General features: G+C 38.3%; 1 protein-coding gene across 1 annotated transcript; it reads left to right on the top strand.

Annotated features, from left to right (window-relative positions):
- The first annotated feature begins 9,648 nt into the window (after positions 1–9,648).
- Positions 9,649–22,529, top strand: sall4 (spalt-like transcription factor 4). The gene is made up of 4 exons (XM_066702751.1): positions 9,649–9,903; positions 15,484–18,024; positions 18,602–18,903; positions 19,517–22,529. Exons 1-4 carry the CDS (start codon positions 9,696–9,698, stop codon positions 19,946–19,948), a joined length of 3,483 nt encoding a protein of 1,160 aa, XP_066558848.1. The 5' UTR covers positions 9,649–9,695; the 3' UTR covers positions 19,949–22,529.
- Positions 22,530–23,236: the final 707 nt, after the last annotated feature.

The raw sequence follows: 23,236 nt of genomic DNA, 5'->3' as shown, positions 1-23,236 counted from the left end.
ATTTTAATTGCTGTCCAAGGTGCTTCCACCAGATATTAAATGGAGGTCTGAATACTTATGTAATCAACATATTTCAGATTTTTCTCATTAGTTTTTGCTGACATTGACTGTATCATGTTTTACCTTTAGAAGTTTCCCGTTTGAGCATTTAAGTTTTGGAGAAAATAAAAAGTTTAAAAAAATGTGTATGCATTATTTTTTAATTTCACATACAAAACAAATTGCTTATTATTATTATTATTATTATTATTATTATTATTATTATTATTATTATTATTATTATTATTAATAATTATTATGTATTATTACTGAGTATGACTAGAATTGCTGCAGAAAAGACAAATCAGCTGTGTTTGACGTGACACTTCCTGAAACCAAATCAAATAGCACACAATGGTATTTGCTATAATTTAGCAAGTTTTATATTTTGAAGTGTTAAAAATTGTTTATATGATAGAATCAAACTGGAAACATCCAATACAACTTAGTTATTAAATCAATCAATTTTTATTTAGTATAGAGTCCCTCGTAAGGAGGCCACAGCACTTTAAAGTTTGAAACTTAATAAATAGTGAAATACACAAATTTAGCAAATAAGTAAACCATTAGGCATGAATGAGGTAAAATTAAAAACTCCTATAAGACTGTTATAGGTGAAAAACAATCTCTGGCTCTCCATGAGTTAAGGCCTAGGCCTAATGGTTGCCTCCCTTCCAGACAGTATAATTTATCCTTATTAGGAATACGTAAAGGTGCATAAAACTGTAATTCTAGGAACCATGCAAGTTCCACTTTAAGTCTCAATACCAAAACAAACAAAGAAAAGGAGAAAGTTGTGCATACTCTGAAATGGTCTCATTATTATTCATGTCAATCAATGAGCATTCATCAAGGTGTACAAACAGTGGCGTAGGTTTCATTTCAGAAGTTGGGGGGACATGCATTTTGATTCGGCTCCGGAGCTGTTTGAGTGGGGGCAGGTGCCACAGGGTTGTTAACAGGTTGGGGGTGGGAGGCTGTGGTGTTATTGACCGTGTATGGGGCTGCGGAGATGTTGAGCGGGGATTGAGGTGGCTCACCTGTACATCTCCTAAATAATGACTATGAATTGATGCCTGTAAATTACCCATAAAATTACCTGTAAAATTACGCATATGGGCAAATTATTGTTGCCCTCTCAATATTGGGGATGACACACCCCCCTCCATCCCCTACACCTATGGAGCAGGTCAAACATTATTGGGGGGTACAATTTAATGTTCTCTCAACATTGGGGGGGATGTATCAAATCGGTTTGGGCGAATTGAAAATGGGACAAAGATTCAAATCAAACCTGCTTCTTTAAAAACAAAACACAATTATCACTCTCAGTACATACTTTGTTTAAAATACAAAAAACATCAAGGTACATTCCCTAAGTGTATAGCATGTAGAGAGCTGGGAGAGGGAGCCCAAGCACTTGGAATCTTTTGAAATAAATATCTTCTTTTCAGTGAGGGTCATAAATTCTTCCTCGCCCTTTTAACATGTACCAGACTCACATACCATAATAACACAATGATGGGGGGAAGCTTTTAGTGTGACTACATCTTTTGCTGGTTTATTATTCCAGAATGGGGTCTGAAAATCAAGTGAATTAATCAGAGACAGCTGCTAATAAGACAAAAGAAGTGATTGAAACGTGATGTGTTTTAGATGTTGAGTGTTTTAATTCCAATAGGCTTCTGTAGATGTGTCTATCACCTCTCTGAATATGCCTCTGCCTGTCTCTCTCTGTTGATACATTTTGTAGCATTTACCACATTAGTTTGATCCTCTGTTACAAATTCAATTCCAGCACTATATTTTTTTTAACTAAATGCATATAATATCAGCATGATTTTCAACCCACACAGAACAAATGTTTATTTTTAATATCTGGTAGAAATGTGTGATCCTTATTTTGTCCTTATGCCAAAACTGCGCCTGTTTTGTAAGTTAATTCAGTTTTATAACTAATCTTGGCCAGTTCAAAACAGAGAAAGTGATATGTGTTTATCTCATGAAAATGACAGCAGTAGGTGAGAAATATTCAGTTTGAAGTTTAAAGGCTACTGAAATGTAAAACAGCAGCAATGTATCCATTGATTTGTGAATTAAAAAATATATCAAAGCCATATTTTTTATGGCAATCAAAACAGAATATTACCATCAAAAAAACAGACAAGACAAGAAAGGTTACACAGGTCACAATAACACTGTGTTAAATATATTTTAAGGATTAAAACTTGTATTTCAGCACTGGTTCATGCCCCCCAGTTGGGAACATGCATTTTATTACTTTAATCAACACACTCTGGAGGATTAGTCACCAGACACGCCACAAAACTGTAAACGGTTTCATTCCTGGTATTCATACCTGAAGAGTTAAGCGTAGGTATAAGTATTTCTCACCATTGCCTTAGGTAATGTAGTTCTATACTTGTGTTAATCGGTAACATAGTTGGGGGCCATTTTGAATGACCTGTATTTACATATTTACAGAGATCCATTCAAACTGGCGTCAGACCCTGCTGATGAAACTGTTGCACATCTGACACATTATGTCTTCATAAAGGACTTTTACAACTGGGCAGATTTAACACAGCAGGTTATGAGCTCCACTCTGCTAATTTGGGATTGTCTAAAAATGCAAATGTTGCACAGCATAATAAAGTAAAATAAAATGAGCTAGTCTTGTTGCTGAGATATCTCTAATATCCAGCAGTTTGCAGACTGCACACTTTGAAAATGCTCATTGACTGTGAAAGCTGTATCGATGCTTTCTTAGCACAAACCTCCTTATGAATATAATCTGACAGAACTGATCTATCAACAAAGTCCTTGGCAATTTTGTTTAAGCTCTGACTATATCAATAACGCAGACCACACATTTTGAGAGATGCTCAAATCCATATCACATATATTGTGCATAAGGCGTTAGAACCCAAATTTGACACATATGTATAAATGTGTGTGTGTGTGAATTTGTTAAACCTTCTTGTATGGGTTGATTGGTGGGGGGATTCTCTGTGCTTTTCATTGCGCTGAAGTCCGACCCTAAACAACAACATCCCTGACAGTGATTATTTCACAAAGGATAGCATTGTCCAAAGATTAAATATTGACATAGCTGATCGATGGCACTATAGAATTCTATCCAGGAAACAAAAAGATAGAGACACAATCCCATCTCAAAGGAGGTTACATCAGTAATTCCAGTTTTGTAAAAAGGTAATTATAGGCCAATTTGTTCTAGCTTGTATGGATGCAAGTATTAAAAGGGTGTTAATCTGAAAATTGCACATCACTAAAAAACATGTTTCACATAAATTGCAAGAGTTTATTGAACACTACACATCCTTACACGCAGCCCTTGATTTTATAGTATACATAGTTCAGTGTTTTGCATTGCATTGCATTGCTTTAACACTGATTTCTAGAAGTGTTTAAAATCCAAAAGAAGCATAATTTGTTAACACTGACCATGCAAGTTTGCAGATAATAATATGTTCAGAATTAGTTAATTAAAACAAGGGAGCAGTTTTCAATACACCATCTAGACCAAGCAAAATATCAGGTTTGCAGCAGATCTAAAACTTTCTCTTGTGTAGTATTTGTAGTGATCCCACTATAGCATTTTGCATGCTAGGAGGCCTGGGAAAAGCATAACATTTAGATATCAACTTCTGCCACAGAATTTGTTTGTAATGCTTCACTCGATAGATAGATATTTATTTTCACCTTCCTGAAACACATTGGCATTACATATAAGACCATACCAGAAATCATCCATGTACTTTATCTTTAAAGTTTTACTGCACAGATATTAGATACTGTAATCACTAGAGGTACAGAGCATTGACATCTTATCATTCACTGTTCACCACAAATTATTAAAAAAAATACATTAAACAAATAAAATAAAACAATGTATATATTTTATGAAGTATTTTATCAATATTCTGTGAATTTCAATTTTTTATTTTTTTTACTTCTCATTCTATTTTAAAGGTACAGCCATTTCACCACCTTTTAACTCACATATCCACTTGATAATTTGTTTTATATATATATATATATATATATATATATATATATATATATATATATATATATATATTGCATGATTTATAGTTTATTTTAATTAGTGACCCTCATTCACCTGCAGAAGCATAAAGAACAATTAGGTATTTTCTTGTTTTTGTCATTCAACACAGTAACTTAATTTAGTCCAAAGTCAAAAGATGTTTGCGTAAAATTTGCGTAATTGAGAGGGAAGTCCCAAGAGTGTCTTATTATGGAGTTTTAATTAAAAACAGAATCATTGGAAAAGCCTTTGCAAAGTTTGCATTTCCTTTAGCTAATCAAACTATTTTCTTGGAGCTGATGCATTTATGTGTCTACTAACTGATATAATAATAATAACAATAATCATAATCATAATAATAATGATAACAATAATAGGTTTAGCATTTATTTTAAGCATATAGTTCATTGTATCACCCCATCATAATGGCCTGGATTCCAGAAAACAAATACCTAAGAACAAACTCAAATGCTTTCTTATTTATCGCATAAATCAGATCTCTCTTGTGTTTAGGTGATTTAAATCTATAGAGCCCTGATGCATTAAACAATACAACTGTGACAAAGCACCAAACAGAACATGGAGGAGGCACCAATACAACTAGCCCTTTCAGCTGGGATATCCAGAAGGAGGCTGATGAGACTAGGTAGAAGTTTAGGAATCTATAGAAAATATTTGCAATGTATATGTAGCTTAGCTCATCTGTGTTTTAATGTCAGTAGTCCACTGGAACATCCATCCTGCTTTCAAATGCCACCAGTGTGTGTATTTGTATTTGTGACCTCTTCATTTCTCTAAATGTCTCATCTCTTTGAGTCTCTTTCCCCTCCCACACACACAGACAATTACATCATACCAACCAATATCTGAGACTTTTCACTCTGCAAGTCAATAGGTTACAGTAGAGGTTAGAACACTGAAGACATAAGTAATTTCCTTCTTATTGAACATGAGACTACACAAGTCTTTTTCATATTTATGATGAAAAATAATAATACATATAAGAGCAACACCAACCCATGACTTTCACTTCCAAACACCACCTATTTCTGCCCTGTAGTAGTGTGTTTTGGCATGATTTCCAAGATTTTATAGAAAAATACCAGCTACAGTTCTTGTTCTTGCAGTCCCAGTCAAAGTGTATACAGCAGACACTCAATAATATGAGTATACCAGAGCCCTCTTACTCATAAGTCACTGTTAGTTTTATTGAGAGTAGTTTTTAACCAACAGCTCTTCAGTTTATCAGTTCCACAACACTCTGTATTATTTTCAGTAACCTAAAATGTGTTTTAGTATGATTGTAATGTGTGCAGTGGGAACAATGCCATTTATGAACATGAATGCTATTGCACACACACAATTACATTGTATATGATAAATGTGCAGCACAGTTTGCACGTTTTCTGAGAGCTAAAAATAACTGAGGGTGTTTTACAGTGCGCTGCCCCACAGTAGTTGAGTTTGTCATAGAGAGTTTTTTTAAGAACAATCTAGCATCCAATTTAAAGAACATCATATTAAAAGTTAACTCTGCAGACAACCAACCTGTGTAACTCCTGACTGACTACAGCTTGGTTTTGATTACCCCCTCATAGCTTGACAGTGTTGGACAATCTTTGACAAATGTGATGTTCAGTTTCACATATGCCGCTGTTCTGTTCTTGCTGTTGATGTTGCCGGCTGGATAATTCAATGTTGGGGAAATGTCCGCAGGAAGAGCTGTTACTCTTAAGTTGCTCTTACAAGGTGTTGCTGCCAAAGGCCATCTACAGCAATGTCCATCACACTCAGCCTTTGATGGCCAGAGCACTTCTGGCTTTCATTCCACCTTTGAAACAAATTATTCTGAACTGAACCAATACAAACCCCTGGATGAATGCTGACATGGTGGCAAGTTAGGACAGAGCTTGAAGGACTCTGGTCTTCTGTATCATCATTAAAATGACTGTAGGTTAGAGTGATGTTAGGTACAGCCAAGGGCCAATCCAGGAACTTAGACCTCTGCCTTCCCACCCTTTGACAGGCACTGAAAGGTTACCTCTCAGCTGGTGCTGACTGGTTGACACCAAAGAGGAGGGGGATCATTTATCACAGTGTCATGGTAACATGCAGTCAGAATCCATCACCTGAAGTAAGTGGGTTACTGGAGACATGATTGTAGCCATCTTTTAATTTAAAAACCTGTGTATTATAAGCTGATAAGCTTAACCGTGGCAACAGAGCTGAGAAAGATGTATGTCTGAATTTGCATTTAAACTGAAAAGTCCAAAAGCTAAACAAAGGAGGCTATAGATACCTCAAATATGTGGGAAGAGTTAAAGAAAAAAAAGAAAGAAAGTAAGTTGTTGTTCCGGTACAGTAGTGCCACTGGTTTTTGAAAGTGGAGTTATGTTTACTCACTCACCTTTCCTAAGAGATTGTCAGCCTTCATTACATGGTTTTGTCTTTCCTACTTGATGGCTTCATTGATTGTTTGAAATTGATGTCATTTTCAGGCTTTTAGTGTACATTCAACATTAGAATGATTGTGTGTGGACTGTCGAAATGACATGGCTGTGTGAATGTGGCCTTTAATATTTTCAAGGTAAGACTGGACCCAGCACATAATCAATTGGTGGAGCTCATTGGCTCAAGTAGCCATGTCCATCGGTTATTGAACACATTTGCTGAGAGAATGTGAAGCAATGATATAGGATTATAGTTTACTGACATTTTCAAACACTGTATTTGTATGATGGTGCCACAAATCTGTACATAGTGCAAAGGTTACATTTTGAAGAATGGTGCATCACAAAGAAAGACAGAACACGATCTGCATGCATAAGCATTGGAGCCAATCAATTAACCAATCAGTATGTTGTCCTGTAATTCCCTGAGTGTAAAGAAAGACTCATCTGGAATGAACTTCTTCAGCTGTGTTGTCAGAGTTGTTTTCAAAAACATAAAAACCACTCACCTACTCAAGATGGGCTCTACAGTCTCTTTTCACTCAATAAATTGTGTAACAGCAAACCAAGTTGACCGGCAGGATTGCAGTTTAATGGGAGTCATTTTAAAGGAAAGCAGCTATCAATAAATGCGTGATTCATCATCAGATCTCTGCTGTAACCCAAAAATGGACTTGGAGAAACAACACTAATCAGGGCTTTAGAGGCAGGCAGTGACAGCAGAAATAATGATAAAGCATATATAGCAAATGTGATGTAGGGGTGTATTATGCTTGAATGATAGTCATATAGAAATAAAGGTTGAACAAAGTGATCTTCCATACTTCTCAGTGTGATGTAGTGCTGCACAGGGGATTTATATGTTTATATAATTTATATGTTTCACAAGAGAGAAAGGATTAAACAGTGTACAGGTACAATCCAAAAACGGAAAAGGTTCACAGAGAAATCACCTGGGTTATTTCCCCCGGAAGAACTCTCTCTCTCTGTGTCAAATACATTATTCTGCATCAGATAATTATTTTCAGTTCTTTGCAATTGCTTCCTGCTAAGTATAAGGACATAATTTTGAACTTCACAGAAGTGTGGATCCTGGGTCTAAAATAAGTCTTGATTTGGTCCTCATACATTTCCAAAGAAGAAATGAAATGCATCAATAAAATGAATGCCTCCCTCGGTAAAAAAAATAATCTATGTCATGGCAAAAACTCAAGATAAATGATATAGCATAGATTTCACAAAGGGATATCTATGAAAGTTCTTGAGAGGATGTGTTTATTATTCATTTTCTGGATTCATAAGCACTGCTTTTGCTGCTGTATGAGACAAACAAAACGTATTGAATTGAGGGGTTTTTACTCAACTTTCCATATATGTAAATGAGTGTATGAACTACATCAGAGACTCTGTTCCAGCTCTGTGCTTCAGAAGCTTTTGTCATTCAAAATACTAAATCCTCATCAGAAACATGCAACAAATCTGAATAATAATTGCCAAAAAAGATTAGTGAAAAGTGTTTAAATCTAATTTTAAAAAAAAAAACATCCTCAAGGGTGTTTATTAAAACTAAGTTTATATTTGTTTCATGTCTTCATTTAAAAAAAAAATACAGTTGGTTCAGATTTCATAACCATAGGAACCTTCTTGGTTTGGGCTAAGAAAATCAATTATTTCAATTTTCTAACTTCCCTGCCAGTCTGGTTAATTTCTTGTATTAATTAGTCTTGGGGAAAATTACAATTAGCATGGTATGTATACTGCTGTTTTCTAAAACATGTAAAAAGAGGTAAGAATAAAAAGGTTTGCTCCATGTGCACTGTGGAGTGAGGTGAATAATATTGCAACTATCTTTCTGATCACAAGTGGACAAAAGCCATAACACTCTGGTTTACACCCTAGTGAAATGTTCCCTCATGCTTGCTGTGTTTCAAACACAAAATCTACACACAAATCTTTTGCATTTTTTTGAGCGATAGACAAAGCCAAATATGAAGCGTGCCACCAAAATCCCAGCAACAGAGATTTGAATTCTGAAATTAGTGGACTTTTACTTAAAATGCAAATACTCATATGTCACAGGAACATAGGGAAATCAGATGTAAACTAAATCAAGAAATTGCTTCAAAGTAAATATATTCTGCTAAATAAACCAGCTATAAGGAGGAATATGTGCTTGTTGTTTCCTTATAAAGCTGTGAGGAATAAATTTAATTTTTAAACACAATTTTAACCTTATTGTTTTTCAGTGGGGGTGCTTTAAGTGTCAAAATATAGTTTATGTAATTCACAAGGATTGAGACTGACATGAGTTTATAAGTTAAGATATCACTTCATTTAGACTACAGAGCTCAATAGAAATCAGTGGAATGCAAGTTGAACATTTACACGTTGTTTCAGGTGAAGGGTGTGAATACTTTCAACTACAACGTGAAAAGAGTTTAAATCTAATTTAAAAAAAAAAAACATCCTCCAGGGAAAAGAAAGGGTAAAACTAAGTTTATATTTGTATATTTATATTTGCGATGTATCCTATTCTTAAAAAATAGTTTGATGCATGCCTCCACCCAAAATGAAATCGACCAAAAAGACTTGAATTGTCCTTCTGTGACTATTATTGGTGTATTATTTATGGTGGGAGTGTATCATTGACCATCTAGAATATTGTGAGTGATTGTCTGAAGAACAGAACTGATGCATAAGTGAATACGTTTGCATCACCTATTAAAAAAAGCCATTGTGGTATATAAACCAGGTTATAAACTCAGTTTTTTAGATAAATTACCTCATTACATAATATCAACTTTTTTGCGACTGGTATGTGTAGCAGATTGGGACATTGTCACACGACTAAAGTGGATTGTGCAACATTACTGTAGCAGTCTCTAAAAAGAAACAAAAAAAACAATCCCCCCAAAGTACACAACACTTCACATGCCTCTGAAGATAGGTGAATCGAGTTGTCGTGCTTGATGCTGTGAGGTCTCTCTCTCTCTCTCTCTCTCTCTCTCTCTCTCTCTCTCTCTCTCTCTCTCCTCGCATCTCCCTCCCCCTTCTCGCACTCTGCTTTTCTCATCAATGGGTCTAATTTGAATAATCTGTAAGCACTTGGACTGGAGCCAATCAGCTGTCAGAGGGCCATGATAAATCGCAATGCATTATTGATAATCATAATTACTCTGACATGCGCATTTCTACTTGAAGGGCTAATTTCCCAACTCGAAGAATTTGTTGTAAAGAAAAAAAAATATTGTTACTATTTTGCTCCCGATGGTTGGACCATGTCGAGGCGCAAGCAAGCTAAGCCGCAGCACATCAACTCCGAGGAGCCCGGTTCGGCAGAGAATGGTGAGTCGGACCGGCCGGAATTATACCAATTGCAACACATTGTAGTTTATTCAACTAGTGGTATGCATTTATATTATTATTATTATTATTATTATTATTATTATTATTATTATTATTATTATTATTATCGTCTTCCTTCGTTGCACTCTGGCCGGGATCGTGACCCTTGGAACTGACCATGCTATTTATTTCTTTTGTATCTCCAATTAAAACGGTGCTTGGTTCGTCAGCATTTTTCTTGGAAATAGTCTTTACAGAAACCTTTAACTAGTTTCGAGCTGAAATACAGTTTAAGCAAGATAAGCGATAATCGAACCAGTGATCGATTACAATAGGGTTGTAAGGGCTACCATGGCCGGAGAGAGAAATCCCTTTCTGACCATCAAACTGCGTTTGCACCTCGGTCTTGACGTATTATTATGATGATTATGATTTATTATTGGTGGTGCTTTCTTTTGACATTTATTCCACAAGCATGTTTTGTTTGAGGTCTGAAATGTGCAGTGTGGAGCGATCTCTCTTTGTGATTATTGATATCACAACTTGTTCATGATGTACGCTGGACATAAAGGCAACTTTAAAGGCAATTTGAGCGGATCCCTGAACCTATTTACCCGTGCGTCTGTACTCTACCTTTCCGTCGTTTTGCCTGACTTTTGATGTTAAACGTGTGGCAGGATCAGTGGCGCTACTAGTTTGGTGATCGTTTTTAACTAATGTTGAATATATTGCATTATTGTTCTTTTGAGGTCGCGGCCGTATGGACCTATAGCCTGACCCCCACCCCCCAGCCATCTTTGATTTCCGATTTCCTAAAATACCTATATTTTGTTCGCATAAACTTAATGGTATATTTATGGGATTGAATTCACCCTCATAGATGTGTGTTTTAGGATTATTTTTTATAATATGAATGATCTCGACTTTCAATGTAAAATCAAATGACTACTCCAAAATTGTATTAACGAGTTGCGTGTTATCTTGTGTATTTATTGGAGCACCTGGACAAAACGCTGCGTTTTTGTGCTGCGCTTGCATTGCCCATTGATCTCAAACTGCCTTTCCATGCGCGCCTTTTGAGCGTGTCTAAGATGTGCGTGTACATTGAATGTATATCTGTAAGTGCAAACACTTCGTTTGCAGGTAAAATGTATTCAATTGTAATAACGGCAATATAATTTGCAATTTGAAGCTTTTTTTTTCTCTCCATATTAATTGAGAAACATTGTGGAGGGGGTCGCAGCTTATTTTTTCAATTTCCTCCTGCATTTTCAATTGATTTTTATATTGTTTATTATTATTACTAGTTTTCTTTCAAAGTGGGCCAATAAATATGATACTGGTCGATGCTAAGAGGTAGACATACTTCTCAGTTTTTTGATAATGGGTTTCATTTTATTGTCCCTTTTTTAAAAAAAAAGGTGCCCCAACATGTTGGTAGACATGAAATGTGACTCATGAAGAGTAAACTGACCAAAAGGTAATAAATCCCTAGTTTAATGCATGACTGTTTCCTTTTGTGCATATGGCATGGTGGGGGAAGGAGTGAAGTGGTGGAGGGGGTCGAGCTGAAGTTTCCATATGTAAATGGTTCAAACACTGCCCCCACCCCTCTCTTTAGACTTACAAGTCAGTGTGATGCATCATTGACCAAGCAGGAGATGGTGATCTATGACCCCAGTATACCTCAAATAAATCCTTCCATACTTTTTTTGTTTATATATATATACATTTAAAAAAAAAAAAAAGTATATAAACTTCTTTTAATGTATAATGTTTACTGTGCTGCATAAAGATAAGCATATCATGTGGTGCTCAAACTACTTATTTGTGGCTTTGGCTTGCATATGTTTTTGGCTTGTACACATAATTTTATGCTTATGGTAGTTTTTATCCTTTTTGGTTGCATCCATCTCTATAGCTTTTAAGGTATATGTGCTAGGTGTTCTCCTTGGCGCCCTCTTGGGGTAAAATGGCTCGGAGCCCTCTAAAACTTCAAACAAGTTTAATATTCTTGATACTTGATAGTCATGGAAATACTGTTGATCTGGGAAACGTTTAGGTACTAAAATCCCTGAAGGGGAAGATATTACCCCAGTTGCAGGGTATGCATTGTGTATATTCTACTTTTGAGGAACTACTTGGAATAAATGCTGCCATTCTTGTCTTTTAAAGCCAAAGCAATGTTAAATGCTTAATGTTGGAGAGTTTATTTAAAATAGTTACTGATCTATGCTTTGCTGCTGCACACTTTTTATATTTAATTACATAGTTGTGGAAAACCAAACCTAACCATTAATCGGTTAACCATAACTAAACTTGCTAGTTGCTTATCCTCTATCAAATCTCAGGTTGATAATTATTTCGGACTGCCACTTCTAACTAGTTTGAATAGGCTGTATCATTCTTGAAAACAATGCTATTGCAACTTTTCTTCCCCCCAGTTGCCTGTTGGGCAATTAACAAGTCCGGCAGTTTCTGGGAGGAATGTAAACAGGTGGTCCGCATGACTCCTCTTTCATATGAAACCATTTGCATTTTTAACAATAGGGCTGTTAAATTGCCACTTTATAATCTGTTAGACAAATTAAATTTCAATGCAGTATATTCACCATTGTAATCTGCTCTGTAAGTAGCAGCACCTAACTGTTAGTTTCAATAGGGGGCATTTGGAAGTTGATGGAATTCTGATATGAATTTAAAATGAGTTTGGATTTGATAATTTAAATGTCGCACCCCTCCATCTAACAAAAAAAAAAAAACTGCAGTGTTCAAATATTGTCTCTTTCTAAAGGTATATTTTTTTGGTAGCTGGGGAAAAACAAAAATACATGTGCATGCTCTTAATTTCCCTTTTGTGATTTCAGATGTAGTGATAATATGGGAATCTGAATAAAAAGTCCTATTTAGGAAATGTTTTAAGCAGAGGCTGTGGGTTTATTCATTCATTTATTCATTCCAGTTAATGCAAAATAAATGTTAAAGGGGGCAACAGGGGAAATGTATGCTTTTGACTGCCTTGTTTTGTTGGTGTTGCTTTTCCTCAAGCTATAGCATATTGCTCTAGGTATCTGGGCCCTGGATTTGGAACAATGCAGCACTGTGACATTTTGACAAAGCTGCTGTAGTAACCTTTGCCTCTCCCTGCCTCCTCTGGGTGGTAGGCTGATATCAAGCTTACAATTAGGGATATTTTTCAATTGACCTTGGCAAACGGGGCTTGTACTCTAAGCCTACTCATAAGCACAAACTCTTTGCATAGCATTATTAACTTAACCCCCCCCCTTTTAAATTATCTTGCAGAATGTTGTGAGCTGTATACGGCTTTGGATGAAAAGTCCTATTCCTGATTCAGGGTTCTATTGATAAGTTATGCTTTTGAATTTGATTCTCCAATTACACTGGTGTATTCAGTGCCCTATTTAATGCAGGGTTCAAGCTTTGTACATGGGTTATCTTTATAAATGCACCCATGAAAACAAAACCAATAGAATTTGCTTCCAAAAAAAATTTACTTGCATTATTTATTCATTTTATTTTTAATGCGTTTTTCCAAAGTACACAGACTTCATGCAAATCACTTTTTTAATAATAGGCAAACTTGACAAGCTTATGGAAAACTTGTCAGCCTCCCTGAAGTCTTAACGCCTGAAGTAGATTTATTCCGTCCCGATGGAGTCTGGACATGCACTTTGCATGTTGTTTGGATTGAGCTACATGATCTGTCTTTGCAGAATCTGATGCTCTTGTCATATTCTTCACAATAAATTCACAGGGATAAAAATCTTCTGGTCTTTATAAATTCTGAGGTTACCCACTCGTATTAAAAATGTATAAAGTGTATATGTAATATCCAAGCCTGCCCCCCCTCCACATAGTTTGTGGGGTCAGGTGGGTATTTTAATGCTTTCCTGAATGTAGATGATCTGCGTGCTACACAGGAGTGCCCCCCTCTGTCCACTTGCCTCCACGCAGAGCTCTGCTTGGCCTCCACAGCCTATTCTAATGAGTCACGGGAGCTGATTGGTGTTGGACCCCGGCAGGTATCTGCTCAGAGGGGATTTGTCATGGAATTTGGCAATGCTGTTTCAGCCTTCTGTAATATTTAGCTTTTGAGAGAACATCTATTGTGACAAGCTTGTATGTATGTATGTATGTATGTATGTATGTATACACACTTTCCCCTCAGCCTGGTAGCATCTTGTTAATGTATAATGCTAATCTTATGTCATTTTGTTCTATAGGAGTTTATTTTTAGGTATGTCTTATTTTTTTTATTTCTAGTTGTATTAGATGTAATTTGCAAGCTTCCCCCCCCTCCCCCCCATTTGGCATTAATTTCACTGTTACCTTCAGCCTAAATCTAAGCTATTGAATTATTGTATGGTGAAATCCGTAACGTGTTAGTGTTTAAAACCTTCCCTTTAGTCAATGTAGTTTAGTCCTTGTCAGTCATCAGTCAGCACACATTTCTTCGCTTTTCTGTTTTATTTCAAACCCAAGGATTTTCCAGCTTTACATGAAACCTTCTTATTGAAACCAAACTAAGTTAGTATTCACACTCCCTTAAAGCAAAATGGTCTATTGATGGCTTCTAAAACGGATTATCCATTTACTTTTTTTAAACCTGAGATTCATTGCTACATTCCTGGCAAACTTGTCTTCACTTCTCTCAGGACTATTGGAGATGTACCCCCTGAGTTTGCTTTGATTGTGTTGGTTATCAGTGTCCCTGCTGTGACTGGCTGCTTTGCCCTCAGTTATTGGATTACAGACATGTTGGAGATTACATTCCAGGAATTCAGAATTTAGTCAAGAAAAAAACAATAGCAATACCTTGAGGGTTCATCTTATTAGTAGATTGTTTTGGGACACTTTTTTAAAGCCAGGAATGTATGCAGGTGTGTGATCCACAATTGGCTGTCTGTTAGATGCACATGGCTGGGTTGCTATTTAATGCTTACAGTTGGGTCTAATTTTTTGTGTGTGCTGTATTTGTGTAGCTCCTTGATCGTTTGTGCCATATGCATTTACCTTATCAAATGAAAGAATCGTAACCTTTGATATTATAAAGGGAGTTTGCCATTTCTGTAGCACTAGGAAGACATCCTTTGAAAGCTGCAGGTCTCTAGTTTCAAACAAGCCAACTTTGTGTTTGAACTGCATCTATTTTTGTCAATAAAACCAAACAATTTGTGTCTTGGACCATCGATAATGAATGAGGTGCAGTGTAGAGTTCAGAACCTACTCCAAAAGAACATGGTTATAAAGTAGTAGGCTAGATCTTGACCAAATCCAGGGTGACTTTGAAATACTCCTACATAACTGGATAATTTGCTGCACTGATATGAGAACTTCTGTTTGTGCTAATGTTGTTCCCACATATACTTAAATGTTTGCAGGTCGCCACCAACATCTAATTTGTTCATTAGACTTTAGCATAGTTCATATCTACTCTCCACTAAGTATTAATCTTTTATAATTGAAACAAGTAAAGCCATATTAAATGGTAATTTGTTTGCAAGACGTGCAGTCCCTTAATTGTTAATGCTAATTACTTTTTTGTTTTTAATGTTTTAGGGGTTCTGCAAGAAAGCCCACCGGAAGAAGAAGGCAGCAAGGCGAAGAGGGTCCGCATGGAAGAGACCAGTGTTTGTGACAGATGCTGTGCAGAGTTCTTCGACCAGTCAGAGTTCTTGGAGCATCAGAAAAATTGCACTAAAAGTCAGCAGGTCCTCATTATGAAGGAGGGGGAAGGAGGGATTTTGCCTGACTTTCCACGGGGTCCCCGAGAGGGCTTCCCTGGGGAGCAGCAGGAAGGCCCATCTTGCAATGGGGGACAGCCTGATAACAACCGAGTCCAGCTGGCAGAGAGGATGGAGCATGAGGTAGAAATGAATGGGGCAGATCCCCAGAAACGACCGCTACACTCTGAAATGTCTGCCAGCCCAAACATGAGATATTTGCCCGGCCCCAAAACACAAAACACTAATGTAACATTAGAGACTATGACCAGCACTAAAGTGGCTGTCACTCAGCATTCATCCAACGACAAGCCTTCCCAGTCACTAGCCAGCCTGAATGCCATCCCTACAATCCTTGAGCAGTTAGTGAGTTTGCAGCAACAGCAGCTGCAGCAAATTCAACTGACTGAACAGATTCGCATTCAGGTGGCTATGATGGCTCCCCATGGCCTTCACTCGTCTATAAGTGCAGCTGTAGATCCCTTGAAAGCTCTCGGCGCTCACTTGTCTCAACAGCTTTCTGCTGCTGCTGCCTTGATTGGGAAAAGAACTGGTACTCAAAGCCTTTCCCTTGAAAGTCTGAAACAAGGAAAGCTACCTCATCCCAACAATGTTCCTGCATCTCTATCTGGAAGTGGTGGAATTATGGCCTCCAAATCAGATGGCTCGAAATCTCTGCCCAACTTGGCCCCCCGTATTCCGACATTGTTGCCTCATTCACCTGGGGCCCTAGCTTTCCAGAACCCTTTCACTGCCATTTCAGCTGGTCTGGATCCCATGAAAAAGGGTAAAGGCAAGCCTCCCAATATCACAGTAGAACCAAAGACCGGGTCGGAGGAGCCTCTGTTTAAGCACAAGTGCAAATTCTGTGGCAAGGTGTTCGGAAATGACAGTGCTCTTCAGATCCACCTGCGATCTCACACCGGAGAAAGGCCGTACAAATGCAATATCTGTGGAAACCGATTCACCACCAAAGGAAATCTCAAAGTGCACTTCCAGAGGCACAAAGAGAAGTATCCTCATATCCGCATGAATCCCCACCCTGTGCCTGAGCACCTTGACAATATCCCCACAAGCAGCGGAATTCCCTATGGGATGTCAATGCCTCCGGATGAGTCCAACTTTGTGGACAGTAAACCAGTGCTTGGATTGCCTGCTTCCACTAGCTTCCAGCCCCCCATGCTGCAGAGCCTCAAACCCTCCCAGGAAAGTTCCCTGGGGAGTGAACCTTCTTCCCAAAGACCATCGTCTTCTGGGAGCGATGGTGCATCCATTTCCTCCAGCATGTTCAATCAGGAAATGTCCTCGGAGCAGAATCTGGAATCCCCTGAAGGTTTAGGTGGCATGCACATCTTGAATGGCAATGGCCTCCTCAGTGAGCACAGCTCTGGGACCGCCAAGCTGCAGCAGATGGTGGAGAGCCTGGAGAAGAAAACCGGTGACCCAAACGAGTGTGTGATCTGCCACCGAGTGCTGAGCTGCCAGAGCTCCCTGAAAATGCATTACCGGACACACACTGGGGAGAGGCCTTACAAGTGTAAAATCTGTGGCCGGGCTTTCTCAACCAAGGGCAACCTGAAAGCTCATTACGGTGTCCACAGGGCTAGCACGCCACTGAAGATGCAACACTCCTGTCCCATCTGCCAGAAGAAGTTCACCAATGCAGTGGTCCTACAGCAGCACATTCGCATGCACATGGGAGGCCAGATACCCAACACCCTGCTGCCAGAGAACTCCTTCGAAGGGCCAGAGATGGAGTCTTCCTTGCCTGACGAGAGAGCCCCTGAGTTGAACAGCTACAATGACGAGAGCCTGGATGAGCCGGAGATGGAACGGGATTCCCAGGAAGCTCCCAGCGGCATCAACCCCAAGCCTTTGCCTCTGCCTCTCCCTCACTTTCCCCTTCCTCTGTCTGTGCCACCGCCCCCTCCTCCAGCTCAGGAAGATCAGACCACCTCTCCTCTCCCTCTTTTCTCGGGCATAGCTGCCCTGGAGAATCACATGAAGAACGTCACCTCGGCCTTAAACCTGCAACGGCAGGCCAGCATGGTTTCAGAAAGTGATGGAGCAATGACTGAATTTCCTGCATTGCCTGGGGATCAGGAATACCAGAATGGCAGGAGCCCAGCAGTCTCGGACTCAAGCTCATTCCACTCGTCATCGCCCATTGACAGCCAGCTGGGAAGCAACGTGTCGAAGTCTCCAGGCACCGCCGCTGCCACCCCTGAAGATGGCAGCCGAGTGAACTCCAGACCGGAGTCTGATCACGGGCATCTGGACACTGAATCCAGTGGGGCTTTGGATCTCACGTCTGTCAACTTTCTCCCGAGGGCAATCAAAGAAGAACCTGGCCTTTCCATGTCAAATGGAGAGTATGGTAAGCACCCTGTTTTTCCTCAGATTGTTATTGGCAAATCTATTAATTTGTATGTCCACCCCCCCCCCCCCCCACACACACACATCTGTTGGTTTTAAATTCAAAAATTTAAATTGGGTATATAGTTCTATTGTCAAGTAAAGATTCCAACAACTTTTTTTTTTAATTGATTAAATGCATGTTTGCTGAAACTTGATGCCCAAGTAAATTACTAGACTGGAGCTGAAATTGTAAAAAAAAATTAAATAAAAATAAAAGCTCTCCTGTTAGGGAGGGAGGGGTGTGGTGTTTTTTTTTTTTTTTTTACAATTTCAGCTCCAGTCTAGTAATTTACTTGGGCATCAAGTTTCAGCAAACATGCATTTAATCAATAAAAAAAAAAAAAAAGTTGGTTTTTTTTTTTTTTTTTTTTAAGGGTAGCTGAATTGATTTGCACAAGGGTAACACCAGTTTATCTGCTTTGCAGCCTTCCTGTAGAAAAACTGGAAAGGAGAACATGATGAAGCTCAGGATTTTTTTTTTTTTTGTGTGCACATGGAAAACCTTTGTTCTTTACTTTTTTTTTTTTTGTAATTAGGTGCTAGCCATATTCAGTTCATGCGAGTTCCACCCAGTCTCATTAAGCTGGAGATGCAGATCCCTCCTGAAAGGCCACTAGGCTCCCCGAACCAGTTTCTGGGCTCCCCGAACCAGTGCCTGCAGCAGCCCCCCAGTACTGCCGCCCCCCGCCGCTCTGCCAAGCAGCACCTGTGCAACACCTGTGGAAAGAACTTCTCTTCGGCCAGCGCCCTGCAGATCCATGAGCGTACTCACACTGGGGAGAAGCCCTTTGCCTGCACCATCTGTGGCCGTGCCTTCACCACCAAGGGCAACCTCAAGGTACTGATGTGTGCCATTGCTCTACCAAACCCCACTGTTCTCCTCCTGCCAGCCCATGTCCTGCTGAAGCACTGTATCTTCAGGGAACAGTTTGTCAATGTGTTTAATTCACAGAAGAGATCTGGCTTTAGAATCCCATCCTTTTTGATCGATTTTGACTTCACTGGATTCATTTCTTTGCTAAATCTAAAACGGGCAACAATCTTTTCTGACAAAGCATAGTGAATGAGACAAGCTGAAGTAAAGTTGATCATGAGAAAATACAGCAGCTTACTAGCTTACAGGCAGAATACAAGTTCTGGAAAAACTGACCGGCCCCCCAAACCCCCCACTCCCCTCTTTTTTTTTTTTTTTTTTTCTTTATTGCAAAATATTCACTTATCCGCTAATTTGAGCTTAGTCTTTCTTAAAGCATCCTTTCTTAAGACAAATATTTGCTGCAAAACCCTGTTAGTGGAAGTGTTGCATACACTGTGGAGAAGGCCTATGGTGTGAAGGGTGTCTTAAGAGGTCATCTAATGCAGTTTTATAATTGCTTAAGGAATGAAGTGCTTTCTGTTGTGAAAGTTGTTGAGCTGTATTCCTTATGCCTTTTCTTCTCCCATCTCCAAAGGTTCATGTGGGGACTCACATGTGGAATAACTCTGCGAGACGGGGTCGCCGCCTGTCCTTGGATAACCCCCTGGCGCTGATGGGAGCAGGAGCTGAGCCCAAGATGTCCGAGATGGGTACCCCACCCAAGGATCTGGCTCCTCCCCCAATGAACATCGATCCTTCTGTCTGGAACCAATATGCTGCCGTGTTTACAAACGGACTGGCTATGAAGACCAATGAGATTTCGGTCATCCAAAATGGGGGCATTCCAATGCCTGGCAGTTTTGCAGGGGGGCCTTTAGCAGGCTCCACCGGAGGCCTAGTGAAGATAGATGGGACTCACTCTGGCCTCCCAGTCTCCATGGCGGAAATCGAGAAGAACGGGTTGGAAAGCGTACCAAAACGCCAGTTTCCTCATTTTATGGAGGAGAGTAAAATTGCAGTGAATTAAATGGCAGCAGACCAGTTGGACAAGGCACAAATTCTTCACTTTTAGTCATAGGCCTTTTTTTTTTTTTTTTTGGCAAATCTGCCAACAACCTCATTTTCCTACTGAAATGTATAAACAGGTTTTTATAATATCTATGTTTCTATTGAACACTTGCTCACAAATGAGTACAATCACTTTTTGTTTAATGTGCTTTGCAAAATCAAAAGTGGAGTTTTCTCTCACTGAACAAACATTGCGGGTATTGCAAAGTGAAATTTACTTTTTCTTTTTCTTACTTGAAGTGTACAGCCTTTAATTTTTTTATATATATATTTTTCACTTTCTCATCCAAAGCTTTAAACTGTTTACCTCTGTTTAGTGCTAGTATTTCTTCGAGTAGAACTTGAAATAAACTACTGTAGAGATTTTGGATTGCTTGTATTTACTATTGTATGTTGAAATAAGATATGCGGGTAACTTTTTTTTACTGCCAAGACTGCCATCCTTTTAGTCTGTTTTCTCTGGATGTTGAATGTATTAGTCTTACTTGAAACGTCTTGGCCTATTAATGGGTCTCTTTTGGGGGGAAAACTCCTATGCCTTGGCAGTATGTTCTGCAAGATGTAGATTTCTTGGAGTATGTATCTTTTAGTCTTGGTTGGGGGAAACTTTTTTTTATTTGAAGTCCTGTTATTTTGTCAACAAAGGATCTGAAAAGTTTTAAACCCACAAGATTGCCATCAGTTATATGTAGGATACTTTTGCAAATGTCTAGGAAATATTGAAATCTCCCTCTCGCATGGTGGAGAAGTGGAAAAAATGGTTTGGTTCCAAGTATTGGACAGCTTGACCCCTGTGGCTTGTGGATATGGAATTAAGCTCTCGGATATATTTGAAATTCCTTTTGATAATGGAGATTAGTTATACTTTGGTCTATAGTCCATTTATACCTGGTCAAATTTGTCCAGCACTTCTTTCAAGTGCCTAGCTTTAACTAACTCTGCTTGTACTGCACATAACTTTTACACTTGCATATTTTGTGGTGGTTGTTGTGGAGTTTGTCTCCTTTCCCCTCAGACTGTGATGTCCAAGATTTCTGGAAAGTCTTGGTGTGAAAATTTAAGCTTAACTCCTCCAGGAAAAACCTGGTCATTTGAAATGGTTTGAAGCCCTCCTGAATTTTCCTGAAATGGTTTCTGTCAAAGGGGGATGGGGGACAAATCTTCTAGAAGCAGGGTACTTTCTGGAACCAAAGTTTTAGTCCTAAAATCTGTTCTACTAATGACTGCCTTAACCCATGCCTGCACTTTAATATAAACTCATTTTCTCTCTGGGTTTTCAAATCATATCCAATTCTAATGACTCCTGTGTTTTGCAAAGCTGTTTTAATCGTATGGGATGGGTTTGAATAGTAAAATGCATTTCAATTGGGGGGGCTTAATAGTTGTATGAATTTAGGGCATGGTTGCCTGCTGTATAAGGTTTTTTTGTGGTATATTTTATTACCCCAATACTCCTTCATGGTATATATTTTCAACATCTTACTGATACCTGTTCACCCTTTCTGAAAACTGTTTGCTGTCAATGAACACTAACGATCTCAAAATGTTTGTATTAAGAGGCCTTTTCTTCCACTCAGGATTATTTATTTCATTTAGCACATTGAGTAAACATTTAGGAAAATTTCAGGCAGCTGCTTTCTTCTTTTTCTTCCTAAAAACTGTTTTTCCGTAAAATGAAACAAAATATACGAATAGATTTTTGTAAAAAATATAAATAAAGACCAATAGGATTTATGAAACTCTTCAAAAAGGGGAGGAAAGAACTAAAACCAAAAACATGTGTGTTCCCTTAATCAAAGAAACTGAATATTCCTTAGGTTTCTGTACAAATACACCAGGTAGACTTATCACACTGGTCTGTACTACAGTAGGGCTTTTTTGGGGATCATACAGAATTTTTATTTCTACCTCATTGCTATATATATATATATATATATATATATATTTTCCTTTTATTGGAGTAGTGTTGTAATTGTTGTAAATTTGAGCTTTTAGAGTGGATGCTCCATGTTTTCTCTTAATGTAGGTAAGATGCATTTTTCCTTGAGCAAAACTGAATTTCTCCTTTTCAACACTTATTTTATCCATAACCTGCTGATATTTTGAATTGAATGTATTGCCAGATACTTTGCACGTCTCTTGCTCTGAACAAATCCTTTATTTGCATTAATTTTCTTACTGAGTTTTGTTATTGGCTTTTCTTTTAATCGTAAACAACTCCCCTCGCCCCCCCTGGAAAATAGTGTTACTGCATCTTGCCTCCAAATATATATAGATATATATTTTGCCAAGTTGTGCCTTTTTAAAAACTGCATCACATTTTCTGGACTGGAGGCATCATTCTTATATATAAATATAAAAGTTTGTGATCTAATTGTTTCTTCTGTTACTTTCTATGAAATTGGTCCTGTTTGGGCATGTTTACATTGCAGACTTCAGAAGTGTCACCTGCAAAATCATTTGTTTTCTTTTGAGCATCTGCTTGTTACTTTTCTGGTCTTTTTTTTTTTTTAAATAAAAATCAGGATGGCTTTTCCAAATACTGTATTCTCTTTATTTAAATGGTTTATTATTGTGATCTCTCTTAGAACAGATCTTCCCCCCCCCCCCCCCCCCCACCCATTAAATAATAAATGTACATATGGTGATCCGTAACATTCTGGTCCAGTCTCCAGAAGGCTTTGAATAAACCCTCCATGAGAGGTATGCCAATAGAGACCACAGCAGAATTTTTTTTTAGTACAAACCATATACCCTAAATTCACTGTTCCCTATCTACTACTATCTACTCTAAATAACTGGGAATATTTGTAATAATATAGATCAATTTTGGACATTTCTTATAAATGTATGTATATGAACATGGAACCTTTTAGGGTCTAAAGAACAGTGGTTGCTTTTTATTCTAGGCCTTATTTAGTGCAATCCCGACAAGGAAGTCGACGACTGGGTGAAAAGGCATCAATTCGTTATAGTAGTTGTGTATGTCCATCGGTTTGCAGCGAGTCTAGATCACAAAGGGAGCCCTCTTTTGGTGTGGTTGTGATTTCTGCTTGCAATTGCAGTGACAACATCCTGTGTTGTGAACCTGAGGAATGACTTCTCTTCACTTCTGAAATGCACTTCTGAGGTTTACATTTAAGTTGAAAATTCACAAATGTTTTGGGAACATCATGAGAATAACTTTCGTAATGGGCCTCAAAGGGCTGTATTTTTAGTTCCTTTCTAATATTCACATTGAATAGAA

Source organism: Amia ocellicauda, chromosome 4 (assembly GCF_036373705.1).
Source record: "Amia ocellicauda isolate fAmiCal2 chromosome 4, fAmiCal2.hap1, whole genome shotgun sequence".
NCBI classification, from domain to species: Eukaryota; Metazoa; Chordata; class Actinopteri; order Amiiformes; family Amiidae; genus Amia; species Amia ocellicauda.
This window is presented reverse-complemented; position numbering and strand designations above follow the sequence as displayed.

Bases quoted from the DNA above. Each gene is read 5' to 3' on its own strand.
- sall4 (XM_066702751.1), top strand. From the start codon at position 9,696: ATGATAAATCGCAATGCATTATTGATAATCATAATTACTCTGACATGC. The intron at 18,025-18,601 runs GTAAGCACCCTG...TTTTGTAATTAG, and splicing joins CATGTCAAATGGAGAGTATG to GTGCTAGCCATATTCAGTTC. The intron at 18,904-19,516 runs GTACTGATGTGT...CCATCTCCAAAG, and splicing joins CCACCAAGGGCAACCTCAAG to GTTCATGTGGGGACTCACAT.